The following is a 23,473-nucleotide window of genomic DNA, read 5'->3' as shown; positions in this document are numbered from 1 at the left end:
TTATCTCATTGAGGTAGTTTTAGTATAGTTCGTGATCTTAACATAATATAACCTTGGAGTCAGACGAGGGATGATTAAGTCATCGAGATTGACATATATGGACTTGGACATCCTCCCTGCTTTTTGGATGGATTTAATCTCAATTCCATCATCTAAGAAGAACTCTGTGTTAGGGTGTTTATGACATATGATAGTTGCTTCCGACGACTCAAATTCTGGAAATACACGCAAATTTTCTCGTATGTCTTGAAAATTTCTGTAAGATTCGGGCACTGCAAATAAGTTTCATGGTTCCATGATTCCATCTGTGTGCAAGAGATGGAGTAAAGGCGAGCTTATTGGTGCAGAGATCAGCAGAACGTGGACTTCCAAAAGATTGATGCCCACGTTCACCGCTGAAAGGCAGTAGCTCAAGTTATTCATAACTATCGAAGAACCAAGTCTGTATGATAGTTAACACATGGCGCATGCTATGCTTATGAACACAGTAACCGAGGTGTTAAAACTTCGGATAAAATCTAAATAAAAAACCGAAAACCAAATCAACCGATTAACATATCCCTAGTCATATGAAGTGGACTTGGAGCGCATTTCCAGAATAGGTAGCAAATTGTTTCGTTAGTAGGGTAACATATTCTTGAAAGTGACAAAGGGAAGGCGATGTCAAGTGAGAAGTTTACCAAGAGCACCCATCCATAAAGTGAAGGAATGTTTTGGTAAAATACTGGGTTCCAGACAACAGATGCCCAGTGAACATACTGACAACCATCACGAAAATAAGAATAAACATATGATCTGCTCCAGAACCTGAACTCAAGAACCAAGAAGAAAGAAAAGATAAAGCACCATGTCAGGATTCCATACAGGCTCATCTCTCGGGGCTTTTTAGCCAGTGGAGAATAAATATGTGAAGAATCCTTCATACTGCTGCAATTCTTGGATGTGTTTCGGATTACTCTTGTTTGCTACTGTTGCTTTCGTCAAAATAAAAACAATCTATGCTTCTTTGGTCGGGACACATTCTCTTTTGATTCTACACAAGCCATTTCTGGTTTTGGCATCAGACGAAGTCCAGTTATTTGTCTCTCGATTAGTTTCGGACTGAAAATCATCTAATTATTGTGATCTAATTCTCATTCTTAAATTTTCCATTAAAAAATGCCCTGTTTATTAGAATCTTTTGTCTCCATTGAACCTTACATAAAAAATAGACGCCAGCGTAAAATTATATACACATTTTAATGAAAGAAGACAAGAAAAATCTTACCAAAAATAGAGGCCAAATTACTAGTGCCGGCTAATTACTATTCCAAGTCCTTTCTAATTTCACTTTACCTGTTTGTTTCTTTAGCTTCTTTTGCGATGTATCTGATTCTTTTTCCTCAAACGGGAGCACGGCAACAGGAGATGCTGGTACAGTGTCCCAACGTTCCTTGAGAAAGTTCATAAACGCCACGACCATTTGTCTTCGGAACTCGAGTTCCCTTGTGAAGAGATCAAAAATTACAAATGCGAGAATACATTTGAAAGGAACAAGAAGCAGCACGATTGAAAGCAGTAACAACACCAAAGCAACCTCTGTTGTAGTCTGAAAATGGAAAAATCAACTGAAAATTCATCAAGAAAGGAAGATGCTCACAATCTGTTTATTGAACAATGGACCCTGAGAAAAAGCACCTGAGTGTCTCCTGCAAGAATGATTGTACGTATCTTGAGCAGCACAACATTCACATTCTGGAGATATTTCTCTACTTCACGAATGGCTTCTTTGACAGCAATAATTTCCTGGATTGTATTTGATGGAGGCTGATCACGTATTGTAACTTTTCCAAAAAATCTTCCAAGACGACCTTGTTCCTTGAGCCCCTTCAGTAATAACATACTAGCAGCCAAGATCATCAAAGACCCTGGGAGTACATAGAACATCAAGTTCCTGATAAAAAAGAATAGTGGATTTGGTTAGCTTATAATACAAACTATACAAAAAACAACAGTGAAGAGTTTAGCAAAGACAATATCTACAAACAATGTAACAAATATCGTTTGTTTGGTAAAAATATATTATTTTCTCGAGTAAAGATGCTTTAGTATGACATACAGTAATCCAACAGGAAAATATGTAGAGTACCTGACGATAAGAGTAGAAACAAGTCCAAGAAATGATGCTGTCACAAGCGGATCATCCCAGCATCTTAATCTTTCAAAACTTCTAGCAGTACAAGTCAGAGGAAGCACAAGTTCCTGAAAATAATAAACACCAATCTTTTAAGGAAAAGCATAATGAGATGAAGCACCAAAATGACTCAAGTTATTATAACAACGGGTCTAATACAAACCCAACTCAGAAAATATAATGTAATTCGCATATTACATCTGTTAAATTATAAGCTTCAAGATGCATACAAGAGCAATAAACCATAAATGATGTCATTTGCTGGGGGTAACAACCCCAGGTACATATGAAACTGAATAACTATATGCACTCAATTTTTTTGATAAATCCTGACCTTAAAAAGGTCAATGTTGCTGGGAATCCCTTCAATCATTGCAGCATCAATTGTGGCTTGTGTTTTCTCAGCCAACTTGTATTTATCTCTACAAATCATTGCGCAGCCTTTTCCACCAAAGTCATGTCAGCTACGACAAGGTTTTTGATAAGTACAACTCCTCTCGAAGAAGTGTTCTTCCAAAATGCCAGAGAAACATTGGAAGCCCATGAGGCAGATCTCATCCATTTTTGCAAGTAAACACTACCGTCAACATCATAGGCATGAGCAGTACCTTCAGACACCTCACCAATGGGTCTCAAACGTAGATCTGGTTCATTGTCACCCTCTGTCAATTTCTTAATCATGGCTCCACCCCAACAATTAAAAGCGAGGGTTTGAAGCCATATGGCGCATTTTGTAAAAACGAAAACTGAACCAGTTTAGCAGGCTCATCTATAGTCCTTCTCATGTATTGAAGAGCCTGAAGTCTGGCAATAGAATTTACGGCTTGAGTAACTGCTCTATCCTTCCCTTTACGAGCCCCATATATGTCATAGACTGATTTATCACGGGTTTCAGGACTAAACTCATTTATGAATTTGTGTAAACCAATAACTTCATTGATGAATGCATACCAGACATCTCTTCTCATTGCACCTCCCAAGTCCAAAAATTCAAGTATCAATGGCGCATACCTGATAGCAAACAAATTATTAAATGAATTATGGACAGTAGATTTTAAATACTTTCTTCCAGAACATAAAAGATCATGAAAAATTTAACTGAATTGAAAAAAAATAGAAGGCTGCACTCTGAAATCACTAGCAACAGCCTCCAACATTTCAAATTATTTCTACCACATGAAGGGATGAAAATAAACAGGAGTAAGTTCCATAACTCGTGTTCCCAACACATTTGGTTTCAGAATATATTATACCCCTGATCAACAAAAGTAGGAAAACCAAATGCAGGCAGATCAGAAAACAAAAAAAGGTTAAACATACACACTCAAATACACTTTTGAAGTGCGATAGAAATTCGAAGGACAGCAACCCATTTCCATGACACAATTCATAAGCTACGATATGACAGGCAAGCTTACTCACTCAGGGCCGGATGAAACAGAGATAGCAGAGTCAAAAAGATTTGATCCCAAAGGCCCAACTCTTGCTTTCTCTATTCTCGAACCACTTCTAGTAAGATCCAGCCTTAAAACATCTTTCTCTCCCATCAAGTTAACGGCCTGACATGGAGCTATGATTTATCAAACGGGATGAAACAAGTAAAAGAAATTCACTTTGTCTTTGCTAAATAGGGCCAGTCCAGGCACATTCTTTCACATAAATGCAAAACTTGTTAATTCTAATTGGTCACAAATTTTATCGATCTATTTGATGTAGCAATCCACATGGGCCTCCATTAGGTAGAAGGATAAAAAAAAGCTGTGTCCATCTTCACAGCTAATATTCCAAGTTCCAATCACGCCAGCATATGATACTTCCATCAAATTATCCTGTATTGAGCATCCATATTTCCAACTGGATGATGAGTGGTACATTGAAATATTATAGCTTCCAGGGATCTTAGGTGACAGATGCCATAAAGATCACAAATCATTGAATAAGGCTCCATAATGTCCCCTTTAGATGTTATGGTCGAAGAAGAATGTAGGGGAAAATATTATGAAAAAAGAGTTTCTGTGTTCTCTCTATTTTGGAAAGGAACAACTTCTGAATAGATAGATTATATTTAGGCAGTAAAGGGAAGCATCCCCAGTGGCCATTTTGTGAAGAACATAACATATTAAAAAGGTAATCTGGTTCCTAGATGAGCAGACTTGGTTCCATCGCTGAACATCTATTTCAACATTATCAAACCTACTAAAGAACTTGAATGCACTCGAATTCAACCAATGAACAGTAAATAAAGGATCATCAAATTCTCAATATAGATTGCACATGAGATTTCAGATAGTAAAAGAGACTCAATGAAAGAGATTCAGAGGTTTCTTACATTTCAGAGGTTTCTTACACAGAATAACCAACATTCAGAGGTTTCTTACATTTCATCCATCACAGGATTGCAGCTTTAGAATCAAGAGAAACTCAAGGTGGAAAACAGAAGGGAGACACCAGAATTGGGAGTATCACGCATAAAGGCACAATTTATGGTCAAATTCGATGATAATGATAAGCACTCTAATGCACTCCTTAGTGTCATCAAAATTTTTCTACTGACATGATTATGCCCTAAAAATACCTCAAGTAGAGTGCCCCATCAGTCAAAGTGAGTTTTCCAGGCCATGACATGTTATTTTCCCATTTTATCACAGGTTGCTTTCTGCTGGAAGTAAGGCAGAGTATTCTCTCTTCATTAACATGGGAAACCTCCGGAAACTGGCAAGACTTCCGACCTTCATGCACTCTACAAAACAGAAGGGACAACATATGCTGAAATGTTCAATCAAGTATTATATATTCAGAGATCAGTCAGAAAATATCATTGCAACTGAAAAAATGTAGATCTTTATCTTTGTATAATTGAAAGATTCATAAATTTACACCAACACTGTATAACATACAAGTGAATTCAGCCTATTTCGATGTTATCATAAAGAAACAGCTATCTCAACCAATCATGCATATGAATTAAATATAGAATCTTAAGCAAAGTGGCATAAAGCCAACATAATGCACCTTAATCTTATACAAGATTATGCACACCAGTGGAGTTTTAGATCTTATTCAGGTGTCTCTAACGTGTAAGGAAAGAGGCTCCTACACAAAACTAAATGGCAAAGTGGCATAAAGCCAACATAATGCACCTTAATCTTATACAAGATGTATGCACACCAGTAGAGTTTTAGATCTTATTCAGGTGTCTCTAACGTGTAAGGAAAGAGGCTCCTACGCAAAACTAAATGGAATTTGCTGCTCCCACTATCTGGCCTGAAACAAAGGGGACATAGCGAACATAATTGACAAACACATAATGAAAAAGACTTGAGCATAAGAAGCAAACCATAACAATAGAATGTTTAACATTCATTAACCCAATGCACTTATAAGTGGCTTTAATGGATGTCTGTTGTCAAAGTTGCACAAAACTGCATTTTATGAGTTAACAGGCTTTTTCGGATCAAAATGCTATGTACGTTAACCACATGCTAAACGAGATTCCTTGATCATCACCAGCAAGAGCTTTGAAAACATTATGAGCCGTGGAATGATCAGCCACACCAGACACAGCAGGAGCTATACGAACAAAGGCCTCCTCTCCCACGAGCTTCCTCTTCAAGTACACTTAACACAGATCTTAATATTGATAAGTTGATATTTGTGATTATTGAAAATAAAAGTTTTTTTTTTGTGTTAAATCGAGCTGAAGAGGTGGGGGATTAGTCATACCCCCACTAATATAATTTAAAACTCAAGATCATGGGGGAAGCATCACATCTCCAGGACAAAAAAAATTAAATTAAATTAGTGGAAAACCATATGGGACCACGGACCACCATTTCTTAATGTCATAACACAAGAGGATGACAAAATTGAAATAAATTTTGAACTTTTAAGTTTGCCAACCCAATACCATCACATTGAATATGCCTGTTAAAAAATGATGGAAAATAATTTGAATCCAGAATGCATGAAAATAAAGGGAAACATACCTACAAAATTTTAAAGGGTATTTTTCAATGAAGCTGAGCATCAATGATGGATATTTGTGATACCTAATCATGGAAAGTACTTTGATTGAAACTTTAAAAATCTCCACGCCCACCAATATTCTGATAGGTAGAAGGAAACTAAGGAATATTTTAAGAGGACATCAACAAATTTTTAGTCAAACCCTACCGCAACCCTAAAAACAACGCAACACCGTAGTGATCCATAGAACACACATTCATTTGAACCTTTTGACTCTCTGCGACACCACACTAGATATAGTTGGAGAGAGTTTCTCATCGCCCACCATCTATATTTTGTGAAATTCATTGCAATGCTTAAGAGTAGAATTCAAGACAATTTATATATCAAAGAAGTAGAATTTGCCAACTTCAATTTTTCAACAAGAACAAAAGTTAGAGAGAGGAGGGCAGAGAGATAGTTATGGGCATTACATGGTCAACATGGTAGCTTTGCACCATCATTACCAAAGACAAGAACTAGTTTTTCCGAAAGTCAAAAAGAGAACAAGGGATGAAGACAATGATACATAATTACCTACACTGCAGACAATAGATAGGTAACAACTATCTCAGATTATGTTTGGTCACGTTTCCAACATTTCGCCTTAAAAGATGGGGGGTATTCTTTACATAAGTTTTACACAAAATGCAGCTACATTTTAAGTTATCTTCTGCGATTTCAATATTTTCATTCTCATAAAGGTGATTTATTTGGCCAACCTACGATAAGATAACTTTAAAGAAGTTATAAAGAAAGAGTAGATGAAAATTTGATGTGCCAAGGTGCTGAAGATATGGAAATTCTTATAATGTCTACGTCAGAAAGTACCTGAAAAAAAGTTTTATCTGACGATTTCTTTTGGTGATCCTTTATTTGGCTGTAAGGATTCTCCCAGGCAATCATAGTCATAAATATCAGTCTCTGAAATGCAGGTTCCTGATAATAGAGCAAAACGACTAAGCATAAAAAATATAAAAGCTAAAGCTCAACTAGATTATAGCCTAAGAAAACGAGAAGAGACTGGACGGGCAAAAGGGACTAGAAGGAGGTTATTGGCTTAAAAAAAATTAAATAACATAGTTTGTAAGGTTTTGAGTTTACACCGAATGGAGTGTAATATGCATAAAGAAAGCACAAAGAATTCTTTAAGAGAGAGATAGAGCAAGTTACACTTTTGACGCTGCATCCTAAATTTGTCCATGTTTGGCACTTGGCACACTTAGATTAACTATTCATTGGCAACTTCCTATGCACTCAAGTTTTGGCTAAAAACATTGAACTTGTTGTGCATGGGACTAGCATATGGTTCTTCATGAATTGCATTATTCTTCAACTCCTCCTTTATCAAAATGAAAAAAAGAATATATTTTCCTCCATAGAAAACGACAACGGATGCATTAAATATGACTTCATCAACAGAAAATGGTTCGTCAATTGCCACATAATCTCAATCAAAAACAAGTTCCTGATGAGAAAATATCCAGAAAAAACACAGAAAAATATGCACTCACTCGTAATAAAGAAAAACTTTAAATATATAAACACTAAGGTAACTTACAAAATCAAACAGCTAGCGATAATTCTAAACATAAAAAACAACTAAATAAGTAGAAAATAAGGTCAAAAGAGTGAGCCTATGAGACATAGATTTCAAAAATAAACACTCACCAATCCACCACACATACACTTACTTCTAGAGATGGCTATCAACAGTAGGAAAAAGATAACTTGATTTTGATAAATGGAAGATAATCCAGAAATTGGTGTCATGTCTACAGACCTTAAGACTGGAATGAACTTCAGCATTATTTCTAGACAAAAACCCGAAGCAGCAATACTCCAACAAGCTACGTGGATCATCATAAACAGATTCAGAAACAAGTGCTTTGAATATTTTCTGCATTTTCTGCCCAGTCAACCCATTCATTCTGTATACATTAGAAGCAACTTAGATCCAAATCAAATCGTTATTTTCAGCAGAATAGTTTTGCATTGACACAAATTTCCATAGACACATCTTTGGGCAATTTCACTTTCACTGTTACTGATTACTACAAATACAAAATTACATTTTCTGATCACATTCTTCTGCTTTAGACCATTCGAAATTCAAAATCATATTCAGGAAATTTATTACATTATGAAAGTCTAATTGAATGAATCATCTAAATGACATATAGTAGACAGTACATCTAAAATTATATTCAATTTTTTACCTGCCCACATAAAAAGAAAACACACGACAAATACAATAAAATCAATGACTGATGGAAACCTAAAAATATGAAAAACTGCAAGCAGTTACTGGCTGAATTGCTCAATGGAAACAATGGCAGCTTCTGAGAGTTCTCCACCTGGGATTGTGGAATCAATAGTCTGTTTGGTAATCAAGAAGTCCTTCATGGCTCGATCATCATTCCGAATATAGGTCCTTCTTTCATGAACATTTTTTTACAAGTGGAGAAGCCGCTTCATTTAAAAATCTTTGGGTCTTTGTCAGCCAGTGGTTCAGTGATTCTTGTACTAGATCTGCTGATCAAAGAACTTTTTCAATATAATATTTCTCACATGCAACCTACTAGTGTTATGGAGCTTAAATAAATTGTTTACTGAGCCATGTCAGGGTAGTAATCAAATGGAGACTGATGGGAGAAATTCAAATTTTACGTAGGCCAACGTAAGTACAGAGAAGTAAAAGAACTTGGCATCAAAAAATGTTTGTGTGGAAAATATAATAGTTTGAAATTCAGGATAAAAGTTAGGTAAGCAGATGATCCGGTCGATACCACATGGTAAATATAAAATCCACCAAAATTTGAGTCGGTTTAAGTCTTTAGAATTGTGAATATCATGCAAGCACCTTTCCTGATGTAAACTCTGTGTTCCAAGCATCATGGCATTAAGAGAATTCAAGGGTTCGTACACACATTAAGAGATTACAACGAGTAAATAGTATTTAAAACACTACTGCACTTAAATAAAGCGAAAATGTAGCAATAGAACAACAAAATTTACTGATCAAAGCAGTTAATTTCCACTAATCATTAACGAATGAAATCAAATACTGATAAAACTTTTTACCGCAAACCCATCACTAGCGAAATCGACATGATTACGATAAGCGAGTGAAAATAATTTTTTTTTTTATTTAAAAAAAACAAAACAAGAGTGTAAGACTGTCGGTGTAGGCTTCATGAACTTACTGATTGAGCTTCGGCCTTTTCTCTTCCCAATACTGTCTCGCCCGCTTTCACAGCAGAAAATCTTGAAAACTATCCTTTGTTGGTGAGGGAGCGCAGTAAAATACGGTGATTGCCTCAAGGGGCATCCTCTGAATGATACTTTCGAATTCACAGCTTCAAACATCTATTCTCCGGTTTTTATGAATGCAGAGCTTAATCTTTTGCGAATTTATGCACTAAAAATCTCAGCTTTATGAGATTATTTTAGGTACGAAGACAAAGACCGAAGAAGTTGTTTTTCCCTCGGATTAAACTTTTTGAAAAGATAATGAACGAATGAATTACTCACAGTAATTTTATTTTATTGGAAATAAAGCAATATTTTCTGAAAGAACGGAGGAGTTGTCGTGTATGGCTGCAACTTGTCCATGGAATGAGACTAAAGTTGAATGGGATTGGAGCCATTGTTGACTCACAACACTCTATGGGAAAAAGGTTAGTTTAATACAAAATTGGAGAGATTTTGAACAGATGGGATGGTTCATGAAGGATTCAAAGTCCTGCCAAGTGACATTCACCAGTGGTTTTTTTTCGGATGGAAAAATATATCGAATTTCTGAAATTTCGGTATATATCGTAATACTAAAATACTGAAAAAATATATAATTTTTTTTTAAAATATATATAATATTTTAAAACAATAAATTTTTAAAATTTAAAAATATAAGGTTTTATTTAGTATATTACTATACTGTACTGAAATATCGATATATAATATAATTTTCATATAATTGGTACGCTTGTTATATGTATCCTATTTTCGACATACTTAAAATTTCGACGATATAAAATTTGGTTATACTCTAATTATCGATTGATATATGATTTTAATACAGTAAGAGATATTACTAAAAGTGCAAGGACTAAAGTGCAATATGCACACTTAGGCAAACGTGATTTTTTTATCGGAGTCTAGTCTAAAACCAAGTATAATGGCGAGCAGCGGAGGACCGGCGGAGGAGCTCGGAAAAACCCAAAAAGGGGAGAGGATACTCGCCCCGACCCGACGCCCAGACGGAACCCTCCGAAAACCCGTTCGGATTCGGGCCGGCTATGTTCCCCAGGATGAAGTCGCAATATACCAATCCAAAGGCTCACTTGTGTGTACACGAATAATTTAATGTCCGTCTTCTATTTACTTGTTTGAGTGTTTCTAGAGCTTTAACATAGCTGATTTGTGTTGGGTGGCAGTGGAGGAAGGAGATAGAGGCGACACAGGATGTGCCGCCGGGATATGATCCCGTGGCGGCGGAAGTGAAACCCAAGTCGAAATCGGCTAAGAGGAACGAGAGAAAGAAGGAAAAACGTCAGCAGGTTGATGAATTTATTATTCTTCTTCCGTTTTTTCAATTTGATTTCCTCCCATTTGCTTTTCATTTTCTTCGGCTGGGAGAAGCTTTCTTCTTGTTCCGCTTGTTTTCGTGTTCTCAGAAAAGTAGTCCTTTTTTGTAAAATTTCTTATTTTTTTCCTTATTCTATAATTGACAACCAGTTGAACTACTGGGTTTATGTGTAATTTTCAAGAACACAATGCATTTGATTAAGTTTTTTGGTTCGACTTTGTAAGAGTAAAATGACAATTATCCAGTTCAAGACATTTGTTGCTGAAGTGTAAAAGGAAGTGATGTGATCGAGAAAATAAGCTGCCTTTTAACATTTTTATAAGTGTTTGCTAAATCTTTGACTTTAAGCTTGAATTTTGACTTATCCTAAACCCATAAAGCAACATCTTGGCTAAAAAATAAGCTTGCATTTTGACAGATCCTAATATGAGCAGTTCCTAGGATATTATGTCTATTCTAATCATAGAGAAATCCTTCATCGAAATGAGTCACCCTTCAACTTGATTAGGAAGGTGCTGACATGATTAATCATTGTATTTGCAAAAAATTCGGCAGCACGGAGTGGGAGTCACTCTGTTTATTAAAAGATCCCCAGAAAAATGCAACTGTCTTCTTCTGCTTTACGTACTACTGTATCCCAACACGGTTGATATTCCAGTGACAATGAGACTCCACCCTTTCTTTTGAATGTGAATCACCTGATCCAAGATTAAATTGGAGTGTTTCTCCTGCATTAATTACCCTAAGCTCAAAGAATGTGATGACAGGCTGCTCTAGACAAGGCTGATGTTTCGGAGAAAAATGATGTCCTTTCTGCTGATGGTTTCAATCACCTGTCAGAGAATGAGGAGCTATTTGCATCCAAGATGAATGGCCTAAATCTTTCTGGAAACACTTCTTTGGTTACAACACCTTTAAATCCAAACGAGTCTTCTACTCCAGAGGATCAAATTCAACATTTTGATAAAAAGATTCGAGCATTGAAAAAGAAGGTAAATGCATTATTTATAAATTTAAATGATCTAGTACTCACAAACAGATTCCAGTATCGACTATTATTATTCTTCCACCTCCTATTCTGCCTGACTTGTACTATTTTTTTCCAATTTTCTCTGTAGATTCGGTTGACTGAAGCTCAGCAGCAGAAAACTACAGAAAAGGATATGAAACCTGAACAACTGGAGAAAATAGCCAAATTAGAAGATTGGCTCAATGAGTTGATGCTTTTGGAAGGAAAGAAAGCCGAGCTAACAGCATCTATGTCATGATGCAAAGGGGTAACAATCCAATGTAAGCTCTGCAATAGTAGAAGAAAAATCATCCAGATTTAACATAACTTGTGCATTGCCTCCTTTCTGTTTCTAATGAAGTTAATGTCATTTTGCACTTTGTTGTTTCCCTCGAATACTTGTGGGAGTAAAGAACTGATTGTAAATTTAGGAATGGTGCTGCATCAGTATTCGGCCCAATTTTTTTAGATAATCAGAAGCTTTTTTATGCAGATGCTATGAAATATCAATTCAGTTTTTAATGGTTTTGTGCGAATAATTATATTTTCTTGCTGTTAAGGATGAATGATATGGAATACAGATAGAAAGAGAATCTGGGAATTGATTATAAGATTAGCCAAAGTAAATAATTTTATTCTCATAAATATTTATTATAAATATTTATTGAAAAACTGAAAAATGAAAAGGGTTCGAAAATGCGAACCCATATTTCACCAGCAAATATTGTGCTCAATATTGTTCAAAACGATTAGTTCTGCAATGTCATGCACTTGCCATAGCAAACTACCTAATATCATAAAAAAATTCAAGCCAAGTTATTTCAATTATTTGAAGTTATGCGTTTTTTTTTTTGAAGTGTTTTACAAATTAATGTTTAGCCTGAACAAGTCAACATGACATCGTGTTGGAGATGGGATAATATGTCACGGCCACTCAATTCAATCATGCTCAAACGACATCAAAAGTAGTTCAAGCAAATGAAAAATTGCACCTTCCCACATCACATAAAATTAAATATGGGTTTTGCGTTCCATTGTTGAAAATTGTCAAAACTCCATAAATATCATACTACGTCTCATACAACTCCATAAAAAAATACCAAATACAACAAAACTTATCCATCTAAAAAAATAAAGTACGTCTCAGAACTTTGGTATGCAGCAGGTACCGCTTTTTTTAATGACGAAACATAAAGCCAGCTATGGATCACCTCGAGTGACGGGTTCACAATCTCGGGTAAGACCTTTTTGACCATATCAGTTAGGGAATCCTAGGAGGATTCAATATCAGAATCTTCCAAACCCTCTTTATAAATTTCAAATTCCTCAGAGCTCCATCGACACACCAAGTAGAGTTTGAAGGTAGCCATTTTAATACCCAAGAGACGCTGCAAGACAAGTAAGATACACCCATCGTGTTACACAACTCCACAAGAGCCAAACCACAAACTATAAACTACTTCACCATTTGGATTGGAAAGGCATTTTTGTGGCAAATTCAGGCATAACAAATGCAAACAAAGCTTTCAAATAATGAGAGGGAGCTAATCCCGTCATGGTATTAGTATGATCATAGTTGCTGTTGGAGCAATCATATGCAAGAGTGTCAGAGTGAGATTTACTGTAGCATCCTTTAAAAGAAATTCAAGAATAAGCTAAGGATTTTGGGCAAACCAGTATCCGAGATGACTCAGGTGATATTGGTTTTCCTTCTTCACATATCATGAAGTCTGATACAATCTCTACCACACCTGCCCGCCATAAAATTTAAATGAGTAAAGCCTATGCCTATAAAGCAATTATAAAATATTTGCAACAAAAGTTTGACCGAAATAAACACAAGGCAGACCTTTATTTAACCGCACAGGCATCCCCTGCTTGCGCAAGAATGGCTCCATCTCATGAGTGAACTGTTCGAGAGGACCTTCTTTAAGCTCCACCTGAACAAATGAACTAAAAATGAGAAACATCCATAATTACCTGCAGCATTGTATGAACGATTTTTTCAAATACAATAATTGTAAAGATATTTGTTTTTGTGACGCAACATACATTCACCTTTTTCCTTATTTTTTGGGGTCATGTAGAATGATCAATCAAAAGAAAGCCACTCACATTATTTGTATTTTTAGAAAGTACACAGACTTCATGAAAATTTTTGATTCCCAAAGGTGGGCATAGAAGTACCACTTTCAAAGACAGGAAACAACAATTTTACGGGAACAGAGAGCAGTCAGCATGACATGATAACTTGGGGTCTGTGTTTAATATAATGGGATATACTTGTGTTGAAACACAGAATACTAATTGTGTAAAACATTCTAATTACCTTTTCTGTTGCAACACTTCCGGTCCTTGCAAAGTCATAATCTTCATATTCTTCAAATATTCTGATAAAAGGGAAGAAGGTTAACCATATATTACGGTGTAACTGCTTCTCAAGTCTCGACTAGAAAGCTACCATTCAAATAAAACTCAATCAATTGTATATCTGGGTACAGATGACAAAACTCGACAGCTTTCAGTTACGATATGAACAAGTCAGAAAACCTTGAGGATACACATCAACATTTGGTGATCGTTCTACAGTCAACCCCATGAATTGTGGTATGAGGAAATACCTTTGGACTTCGTCTTTTGGCAAACAAGTTAAAAGAATCCCAGAATCGCCACGAAGCAGCTGGTTAATAGGATAAATGATGAGAAAACTAATGACCATAAGGAATTACAAATTACTACGAGTAGAATATAAATTATCACGAGAAGTATATGTCAGAGAAAGAGAATTATCAAGTTATACAGAAGTAGTAAAAATACCGAACAAGAAACACAAAGAAAGGCTCTTACTACCTTAGAAATCTTGTGAAGGCCAGGTTTGATCTCATCTGAAACAGTCCTACCCAAAGCAAATTGCATAACTTTGTTTGATCCAAGGAAAAATCTGGGACAAAGTCAAAAGAACCTATAGTCATAATGCGATAAAACCCAAAATTTCTCATTCAAAGGTACTTGGAAGTTGTAACTTGTAACAGAATCAACAGAATTATCCATGTATAAGGGTCAGTACTGAAGTTCTAAGCACGATCGAGGGCATCAATTAGTAGTAAAGGGTATGTAGAATGCAGGGACACAAAAACGTAATACAGGACTCAAAAGAATTTAAAGCAGATAATAAACAAGTACTAAATGGAGGCCAAAGCAAATGACATAACTCGTGAAATGAGAGGTTATTAGATTTACTCATAGTTGTCAAGGCGCTAGGCGACGTCAAGGCGACGAGCCACTTCCTAGACGCCTAGGCGACAAAAGGCGATCGCCTAGCCACGAGGCGATAATATAAAGAGAATATATTATATATTTATGTTTTACTAAAAATCAACTATTAATAATAATGAACTATATGAAAACCTAAATATATAAAGCTTCAAGTAACAAAAAACAAAAATAGATAAGGCAAAAGAGAAGAAGCCTGCGGCAGAGAAGAAATCTTCAATCGGTAGGGGAGAGTGGTGTGTGCAGATAAGGCAGAAGCTTCAATCGGCAGGGGAGGAGAATACGTATCGACATGCAAAACTAGGCTTTTGTTTAAAAATAAATTACTTATGGGCTGAAATTAGTTATGGACTTATTTAGTTGTGCTTTGGGTCATTAAAAAATAAAGGAGAAGCCCGCGGAAAAGAGGCGGAACGCGCTGCACAGAGGCGGAACGCCTGGAACGCCCATCGCCTGGAGAAAAGCGGCTTCAAGGCGATAAAGGCGCTCGCCCAGCCATACACGTCGCCTGGTTGTCCATAAGGCGCTGCAGCTCCGCCTAGCGCCTAGCGCCTGAGGCGCGCCTTTGACAACTATGGATTTACTAGCTTTAGATGGAGCTTTTCATTTTTCCTACACAAGTTTTACCAAACCACTACCAAATTTTGAAGCTGGTGCCATCTAGGGGCTATAAACCAAGACAATTAAGGTACAATCTCACATAGTTATTTAAGGTGCAAGGCACACTAGGGCGCAAAAGTGTCCTAGAGCCTGAGGAGCAAGGCCAGGCGTCCGCCTGGGCTCGCCTCTTGCAAGGTCACGTAGGGTGCGCCTGCCTGTGCTTTTTACAACTATGTAATCTCATAAATATTAATTAATCTAGAGGACATAAGAATTTCTGAAAGAAAATAGAAAGGCAGTGTTTAATAAGCTAAATACGGGAACATTGACAATTAAAATAAATCCCTACATAAATAAACTACACAATGACTCAGGAGCGGGAGCAATAAACTCCGGCTAAAATTATCTGTTCTCGCCGACCACCAATAGATGCAAAGCCCAAGTAAAGAACACGCCTTTAGTTTTATGATTGTTCAGTATAAACCTTGGTGTTAATTTACAATAACCCTACAACGAGAAGTCCCACAAATTCAGTTTTAGAACGTAATCCAACAAACTCATCTATGTTCTAGGACGTAGCAAGTCACCGGAAAAATAAACATAATTTAACCTGCTCGAAGACTTGAGCCGTTCTCTGAACTCCTTGAACTTTATATTCCTCATATTCTCGAAAGTGAAAACGTACACCGAATCGTACTTCTCGATCGCTTCTCGTATCGAACTCACTACATTTTCTTTCTGCTCTCTCCCCTTCTTCTTTGTTTTTGACAAAGTCACTGCACAATTAATATTTAGAAATTAAAGGAAAATCTTCCAGAAACCACATTTTTCTTACAAAAACGTCCTTCAAACCCCCGAGTTATAACATCGGCAAGAAATCTCAATCAGTAAATATGGATTGGAAAACGACAAACCTGCCCTATTGCGCTTCGATTTCGGCATCTTCTCAGGAACCCCAGACAGCGAGATACAGGAGCAGCTGTTGAAGAATTTTGTTCGACTTCGATTCTTTATGCTAAAACCCTAATTCCATTTAATTTGGCCATGCAAATTGGGCTGCAAACCAACCTATCAGAAGTGATTTCTGGGCCAGGCCCATATTTAGCTCTTTTGATGGGCCAGTTATGGACAAGGCCCTTTTTCCACGGGTATCATTAGATCCCAAACTTATATAACAAAAAAATAGTGAAGCATCGTAAATACAAACTTAAGACATGATGTCACGAACGTTTTAAGATATAATTTATAAGAACGACTAATAAATATACAGATTATAATCTAATTTTTTTTATAGGAACACTTCTCTAAATTAATTGATAATTTATTTTAATTAATTTAATTTATTTTAATTTATTCACTCTCATGAAACAGCTTGGTGCAGCCGGCCAGCTGAGAGAGATCAAGTGCAAAGAGTTGAAAGAATTCCAGAAAACCATGAGCGCAGGATAGGATGTCAACAATGTACATCTGGGACCATATCTAAAACCAAATACCAATTACAAAAAAATCTCACATATTTACAATTTCACAGAAAATCTATTGCAACTATCCAAACCCAAGTAAAACTATCACAACAAGCTACAAATGATCAAACAAACATAACAAGAAAATAAATAAATATACACGAGGAGTTGCCTCTTCTTCACTCATCCAAGTATCCAACCCGAATATTTGATTCCAAATACCCAAACAGCCTACAGCCTTCAATTTACCAGTCCACCGCCCAGATCAACATTGCTTGCATTGAAGATCTTCTGTCACACAAGTGTATTCAACCTCTTATTCCGTTTAAATTTGATTTGATGATGTTTGATTTATCTTGATATATGAAGAGAGGAAGATAATACTGTCTTGCACAGATGATCTGAACTTGGATCCTCGATCCTGTAAGAACATCATGCAGGTACCAAAGAAAACTTTACAAGACTCGATTCCTGGTGTTTGCGAGAAGAGCATCTTCATTATCAATTGTAGTTTCAGGTCAGATACTTGGGTTTCTGGGGAAAAACGAAAGGAGTCGCGAAGTAGAAATGCACAATCAGAACTACATGAAACTTGCTCCTGCCAAAAACAAGGTTCGATCTAAATCTTCTTGAAGCAAAGTACAGATACCCAGAGGTGGCTATAAATTCACCTTGCTTCTTCAAGTTCAGAGCCGCAGGCCACTAAAATGTGGAGATACAGGACTTGGAAAATTTGAAGATTGCCTCTTGACAAATGGATGATCCAACAGCTGAGCTGCAGTGGGTCGACTATCTGGGTTAACTTGCAAGCATTTCAGGATAAAATCTTGAGCATCTTTTGATAAGTTACTAGGTATAGGGGGAAGTTCTCCCCTGCCAATCCTAAACAATGCCTGCATCTGCAACCAAAAGAATACTTCTTTCAATACCAACTTCGTAACTTGTGACACTAGTTCAAATGGACTTTATGGAGAGAAGTTGACAAAATAAATTGAAAAACAGATAGAATATAAAAGATAAATTCCTAAAATATTATTTTTTCCGTCAAAAGTGAAATTGACAAACCAGCCTTTACCTTTAAAACAATGTTCTTTTTCTTGTTTTAGTGATGAGTGTTTAGGATATTTAGGATTACCGAATTAATTGCCATTAGTTTCCAGAGTCAGATCTAGAAAGAATGAGTCTTTAGGACGCTAGTTTTATGTTTCATTGCTATTCAGCTTGTCACCTTTCTTATAACTGATTGTGCTTTTTTTTATGTTTAAACATCTCGATTAGAGTCAAATTCAATATTTGCACTTCAGATGAGCATGATCCATAACAGCCTCCTCCCTAGGAGACAACAGTAAAAGATTCAAATACACCTGAAAAAATGAACAATGATACCGTTGATTTTGGTAAAAGTCAATCTCACAACTTTGGATCGAGATATCAGAAAAAAAGATGAGGAAAACAGATAGGCAAATGTTACAATTTCTCAATTGCTTCCATTAAGAGAAGGGCAGGAATGCACCATAGTTTTATAAGGACTAAGATGCCAATCATGAGATAATTAGAAATTTTAACACTCGTTCTTGTGCTACAGTGCATCTAAGAGATGGTACAAACCACACCCTTATTGGAACTGGAGAAATTTATTGGGCTAGCTTTGTTTGTGTCATGGACTGATCATTCAGCTTCATTCACAATATGGTCTTCTCTTTTGGTGAGTTGCACAAAATTAATATAAGCATGCAAATTGAAAACTACAATATCCTGAAATTTGAAGCTGCAAATTAAAAGGCATCATGTTATAACTTTCTTTAAACGTATGTGCATACCCCTTCCAAGTGAGAGTAAGGAATTTCACCAGTTAACATCTCCAACACAGTGCACCCAAGGCTCCATATGTCAGCAGCACGGCCGTACCCATGGTTCCTTCTGTTCACGACCTGACACGATATCAAGTATCAATTTTTCTACTCACGGAAATTTTATGTTCTACATAGTGAAATACATAACAAAAAGTAGAATCTCTATCCCCCATTCCATTGAAGCAGTTTTCCCAAGAGATGAGTAGTCTAAGCTGGGATGGATGTATAAGGCTCTTCTATGACTAGAACTACTCAATCTTACTTGCAAACTATGCTCTAATTTTATGTAAAAATAGGTAGATAAACAAGAAGTGAAGTTTTGAGAATAAGGTGAACCGGAAACTGCATGATTATAAAGGAGTTAATTTTCTTTTTTGAAAAATTGTTTGAAAAAGTAAGTAACATTTGATGGAGCAACAAAATATACCTCGGGAGCCATCCAGAATGCCGTCCCTTTGCAAGATTTGATGTCATTCATTTTGGTTGCCTAGGGATAACACGGAAAGGGACCTTTATGAGTATCTAAAATGAAACAGAGAAGAGGTGATCATCTTTTATACCCAAGAAACTAACCTTTGCCAATCCAAAGTCTGCCAATTTCACAAAACCACTCACATCCACCAATATATTGGCACATTTTATATCCCTTGAAAGGAAAGGAAACAGAGTTCAGTAAGCAAAAAAATAACAATCTCTAAGAAGTCTTAATATTTCATAATATATACAACTTGACTAGAAACTGAATTGTTGCAAAATTTGTAAATATGCAAATAGTTATTAGTATTTCCAACATTCAAAGATGGGGGAGACAAGAAAGAAATGACAATAAATTATTTCCCGTCCAAAAAAAAATTTCAAGAAGTTTTAAAAGAACATTCACATGCATTGGCAAGAAAATTAAGACAAATGGTTTTACCTGTGGACCACATTTTGGCAATGAAGATAATTCAACCCACTCAAAATCTGCCTCGTGTATGCAGAGACTTGGGAGTCTCGTAACTGATACTTTTGGTATAGTTTTGCAAGTGAACCTTTGGTCATGAGCTCGAGAAAGATATATAATTTTGCATCATCCTGAAAAAAATAAAGTGTTAACACCAAAATGGAAACCCTGGAACCACCAAGCCATACTATTAAGTGAGATACCAGAATGCTTATTGCTTATTAATAGAGATTGTCCCCATTAAAAGAAAAGCCATGCCTTGTCAGTACCAAGGTAGCGAACAATGTTCTCGTGTTGAAATTGACTTAGAAGAGTTATCTCCTGCAAAATAAACTTAGCATAACATATTATTCAAATAGTTTGCATTATTACCATGCAAGAGCTGATGCCGTTATGCAAATCTCCTGTTCTTATAAACACCGAGTCCAAAACATCACAAACTAGTGAGTTATTCTCACCTGTTCGAGTTGATGAAGGCTTTGTTGGCCTTGGCTACCATTGTCAAGTAAAGACACCTCCTTCACAGCAAAAAAGATGCCATCACTGTAGAGATGGAGGAAAGGAATTAAGAATCTGACAGTACTTACATCGAAATGCTTTTTGTTTATCCAAGCTTACAAATAGGTTATTTTCTTTGCAATGCAACCATTCCTCAAATAACATGCATGCATCAACAAGACACTCAGTCATGGGATCTACTGAACTTTCTCAAGTAAAAAGAGAAATGATAAGACTGGGCCAACTTTAGTCAACAGAGTTAAGCTCATGTTGAGGGTTCTTGAGTTTTTTTACTTCTCGAATCAAACTGCTAGCATGAAGTATTAAACTGAAATTCCTCTTTCACATCATTATTGATATAATTAAAGGCTTGATAGAAAAGTTCCCACTGAATCTCTCACAACCTATTCGTGATATGTTAGACCTAGCTTGGTAGAGAAATATTCTCAGATGCTATGTTCTTGAGTGCCACACCACTATCAAGTATTCTCTCGCTTATAGATTTCTGTCCGTCTGCATCTGACTAGTGCTTTGAAGAAATTTTTCACACGTCCTAAACTGACATGCTATTCTTAGATCTTAAACTGTAATGCATTGATAGAGCAGCAATCAAAGTAATATTGATTCAATAGAATACTGCATAACAAAACGTGTGTCATAAAAACACTTACTTGGTAAACCCTTCATACACTGTTCCAAATGATCCACTTCCGAGGAAATCACCCTTCTGCCAAGAGGTAATATTGCACCGGAATGAACCATTAGGCGAGACGGTATAATCATGTCCCCTGGATCAAGCCTACAGGTTCACCATCATCATCATCATCATCAGATGAATCGAACACAGCTCCGCACTAGCTCCTATCTCTGCCTTTCACAACCACCACGCTCTCATCTTTCAGCACATCGATATTTATCATTTCAACTCCTCCCTCGTTTTCTTCTATTTCATCAACCAAATGGTTAAACACATCTCGCGGTGAACTGAATCCCTGATCATCTAGAGGACCAATTGCCCTAACCATACCCCAACTAGAGCTCATATTGTCCACAAAATCCCTGGTAATCACCGGCGGAGGGGCCAGTTTTGGTGGTCTAATGCCTTTAATCCCCAAGCCACCACTACTACTCACCACCTTACCGCTTTCCACTCCATTTTTACCCAGTTCATCCGCCTCAACTTCACAATTACCCCAATTCAACCCAAACCCATTCCTCAATTCACCACCACTAACCCCAACCCCAACCCGAGCTCCAAAACCCTCCTCCAACTCGACAATATCTTGCACAACACCAAGCCCCAGAGTCTTCGCATTGCTTGAAGGCGATAAGCTCTTCCGAGCCTCCCACGCCGACAAGGCTATGGAAAAATCATCGAGACCTACGCCAAGGCGATGGAAAATATGATCCACTTCTCCCTCATTTCCTTCAACGCGGAAGGTGGTTCGATCGGACAGCGGTGTAACGTCAACAGATCGATCTTCAAACGAAGGCGAAGAACAGGAGCTCGCACCCGCATCGTAGTCAATATTCTTCACGGCGTTCCGGCGGTCAAGCCTTCGATGCCGCGGCTTCTGCTTGAAGTCGGTCATCCTTCCATCATAAATCATACTCTTGAGTTGCAACCTTCTCTCTCTATACATACAGTCCGCAATATCCAGTGTACGTATAGCTTGGGGTGTGTGGGTGCTTTTGCGTGGAAACTCCGCGGAGACGGCTGAATTTGGTTGACAGCTTTTCAGCTGTGTCATTGTACGAATTTTCCGTACCATTTATTACCTGCTCTTTTTTTTTTAGCTCGAGTGGTAAAGTTTGACTTTTGACTTTAAAAGGGTCCACACAAGAAAATTTCAGAAGCTGCCACGTGGCGACCATATAGGATGAAAAGGCCAAATAGGACTTACCAAAAGCGAAAGTAATGGACCCGTGGGTAAGAATTTTAAATTACGATTTAAAAATATATAACATTTGAAAAATTGTATTATTTCATGCTAATATAATGTGTTTTATTTTATAAAATTAGGAATGTTTTTTGAGTAGGTCTCTTATGATACGATCTTATAAATCTTTATCTGTGAGATATGTCAATTCTATCGATATTCACAATAAAAAGTAATATTTTTAATCGATGACCCACATATGATATATGTCTTATAAAATACGACCCGTTAGATCGTCTCACACAAGTTTTTGTCATTTTTTTATATGACGTGATGAGTTACTTACCAGATAAACCAATTTTGTTATTTGATATTTGATCTCAATTTTGAGATCTTGTTTTTATCAATAGATAAAAATGAAAGATTAGTCTATGTTATATCGAATTTATTTCTCATCTTATTCTAATATCATTAGATCGTGTGTTCTCATATTTTTTTAAGTTGACATATATGTTGATGATTTAATGATTCACATTTGTGATATAATATAGAGAGAAATACTCTGATTCTAATTATAAAATAGAATAGTCCAATTGATAACTTATCTATTGTTGGGAACATGTGAAAAAATATATATATATATATATATATATATATATATATATATATATATATATATATATATATATATATATATGAGGGTTGTTACCCTGTACCCAAGGGTGCAGGGTAACCGTGGGCGACAGCTGAGCTGGCGCACAGCTGTCGCCCACATGTGCATTTTCTTTTTTTTTTAAAACAACAGTTAGCGACGGTTTTTAAGAATCCGTCGTCAATCGCGACGGATTTTAACAAACTGTCGCTAAACGTCTATTTTTTTAAAAAAAAAAACAGGACAGAGGGGGACAGAGGGGCGTTCACAAAATCGATTCTCCCGTCCAACCTACCGCCCCACAACACAAAAAAGTTTGAGAGAAACTCGAGCTTTTAAATTCTTTTTTATTCATAAAATTGTGAGGTTTCAAGCAAACTTTGCTTTTGAGGCGCACGGAAAAATTTTTATTTGAGCCGCACTTACATTCACACATACATCGAACCAAATTTTTATTTCTAACAACTTCGATTTACATTCACGTACATATTTTTATACCCGAGGTTTTCTAACACATTCACGCACAAATTCTACCG

General features: G+C 36.5%; 2 protein-coding genes and 2 pseudogenes across 2 annotated transcripts; 1 reads left to right on the top strand and 3 right to left on the bottom strand.

Moving 5' to 3' along the window:
- Nucleotides 1-1,146: 1,146 nt before the first annotated feature.
- LOC140824401 (uncharacterized) lies at nt 1,147-9,273 on the bottom strand (annotated as a pseudogene).
- A 1,039-nt stretch (nt 9,274-10,312) lies between these two features.
- LOC140824846 (partner of Y14 and mago) lies at nt 10,313-12,267 on the top strand. Its single transcript, XM_073186390.1, has 4 exons — nt 10,313-10,523; nt 10,615-10,737; nt 11,534-11,758; nt 11,885-12,267. The coding sequence occupies exons 1-4, from the start codon at nt 10,356-10,358 to the stop codon at nt 12,032-12,034; spliced, it is 666 nt and encodes a 221-aa protein (XP_073042491.1). The 5' UTR covers nt 10,313-10,355; the 3' UTR covers nt 12,035-12,267.
- Nucleotides 12,268-12,781: 514 nt separating this feature from the next.
- LOC140823874 (uncharacterized) lies at nt 12,782-16,711 on the bottom strand. The gene is made up of 8 exons (XM_073185439.1): nt 16,563-16,711; nt 16,259-16,424; nt 14,626-14,716; nt 14,397-14,455; nt 14,105-14,165; nt 13,625-13,715; nt 13,450-13,526; nt 12,782-13,163 (listed from the first exon to the last, which is right to left on the bottom strand). The coding sequence occupies exons 1-8, from the start codon at nt 16,588-16,590 to the stop codon at nt 13,047-13,049; spliced, it is 690 nt and encodes a 229-aa protein (XP_073041540.1). The 5' UTR covers nt 16,591-16,711; the 3' UTR covers nt 12,782-13,046.
- A 372-nt stretch (nt 16,712-17,083) lies between these two features.
- LOC140823873 (mitogen-activated protein kinase kinase kinase 1-like) lies at nt 17,084-22,189 on the bottom strand (annotated as a pseudogene).
- Between the last annotated feature and the right edge of the window lie 1,284 nt (nt 22,190-23,473).

Source organism: Primulina eburnea, chromosome 2 (genome assembly GCF_022965805.1).
Source record: "Primulina eburnea isolate SZY01 chromosome 2, ASM2296580v1, whole genome shotgun sequence".
NCBI classification, from domain to species: Eukaryota; Viridiplantae; Streptophyta; class Magnoliopsida; order Lamiales; family Gesneriaceae; genus Primulina; species Primulina eburnea.
This window is presented reverse-complemented; position numbering and strand designations above follow the sequence as displayed.

Excerpts from the sequence above, each read along its gene's own strand:
- LOC140824846 (XM_073186390.1), top strand. The coding sequence starts at position 10,356 with ATGGCGAGCAGCGGAGGACCGGCGGAGGAGCTCGGAAAAACCCAAAAA. Across the intron at positions 10,738-11,533 it reads AGAAGGAAAAACGTCAGCAG|GCTGCTCTAGACAAGGCTGA; the intron begins GTTGATGAATTT and ends ATGTGATGACAG. Across the intron at positions 11,759-11,884 it reads TTCGAGCATTGAAAAAGAAG|ATTCGGTTGACTGAAGCTCA; the intron begins GTAAATGCATTA and ends TTTTCTCTGTAG.
- LOC140823874 (XM_073185439.1), bottom strand. The coding sequence starts at position 16,590 with ATGCCGAAATCGAAGCGCAATAGGGCAG. Across the intron at positions 16,425-16,562 it reads ATCGAAGCGCAATAGGGCAG|TGACTTTGTCAAAAACAAAG; the intron begins GTTTGTCGTTTT and ends TTAATTGTGCAG. Across the intron at positions 14,717-16,258 it reads CGGCTCAAGTCTTCGAGCAG|ATTTTTCCTTGGATCAAACA; the intron begins GTTAAATTATGT and ends ACTTTGTCCCAG.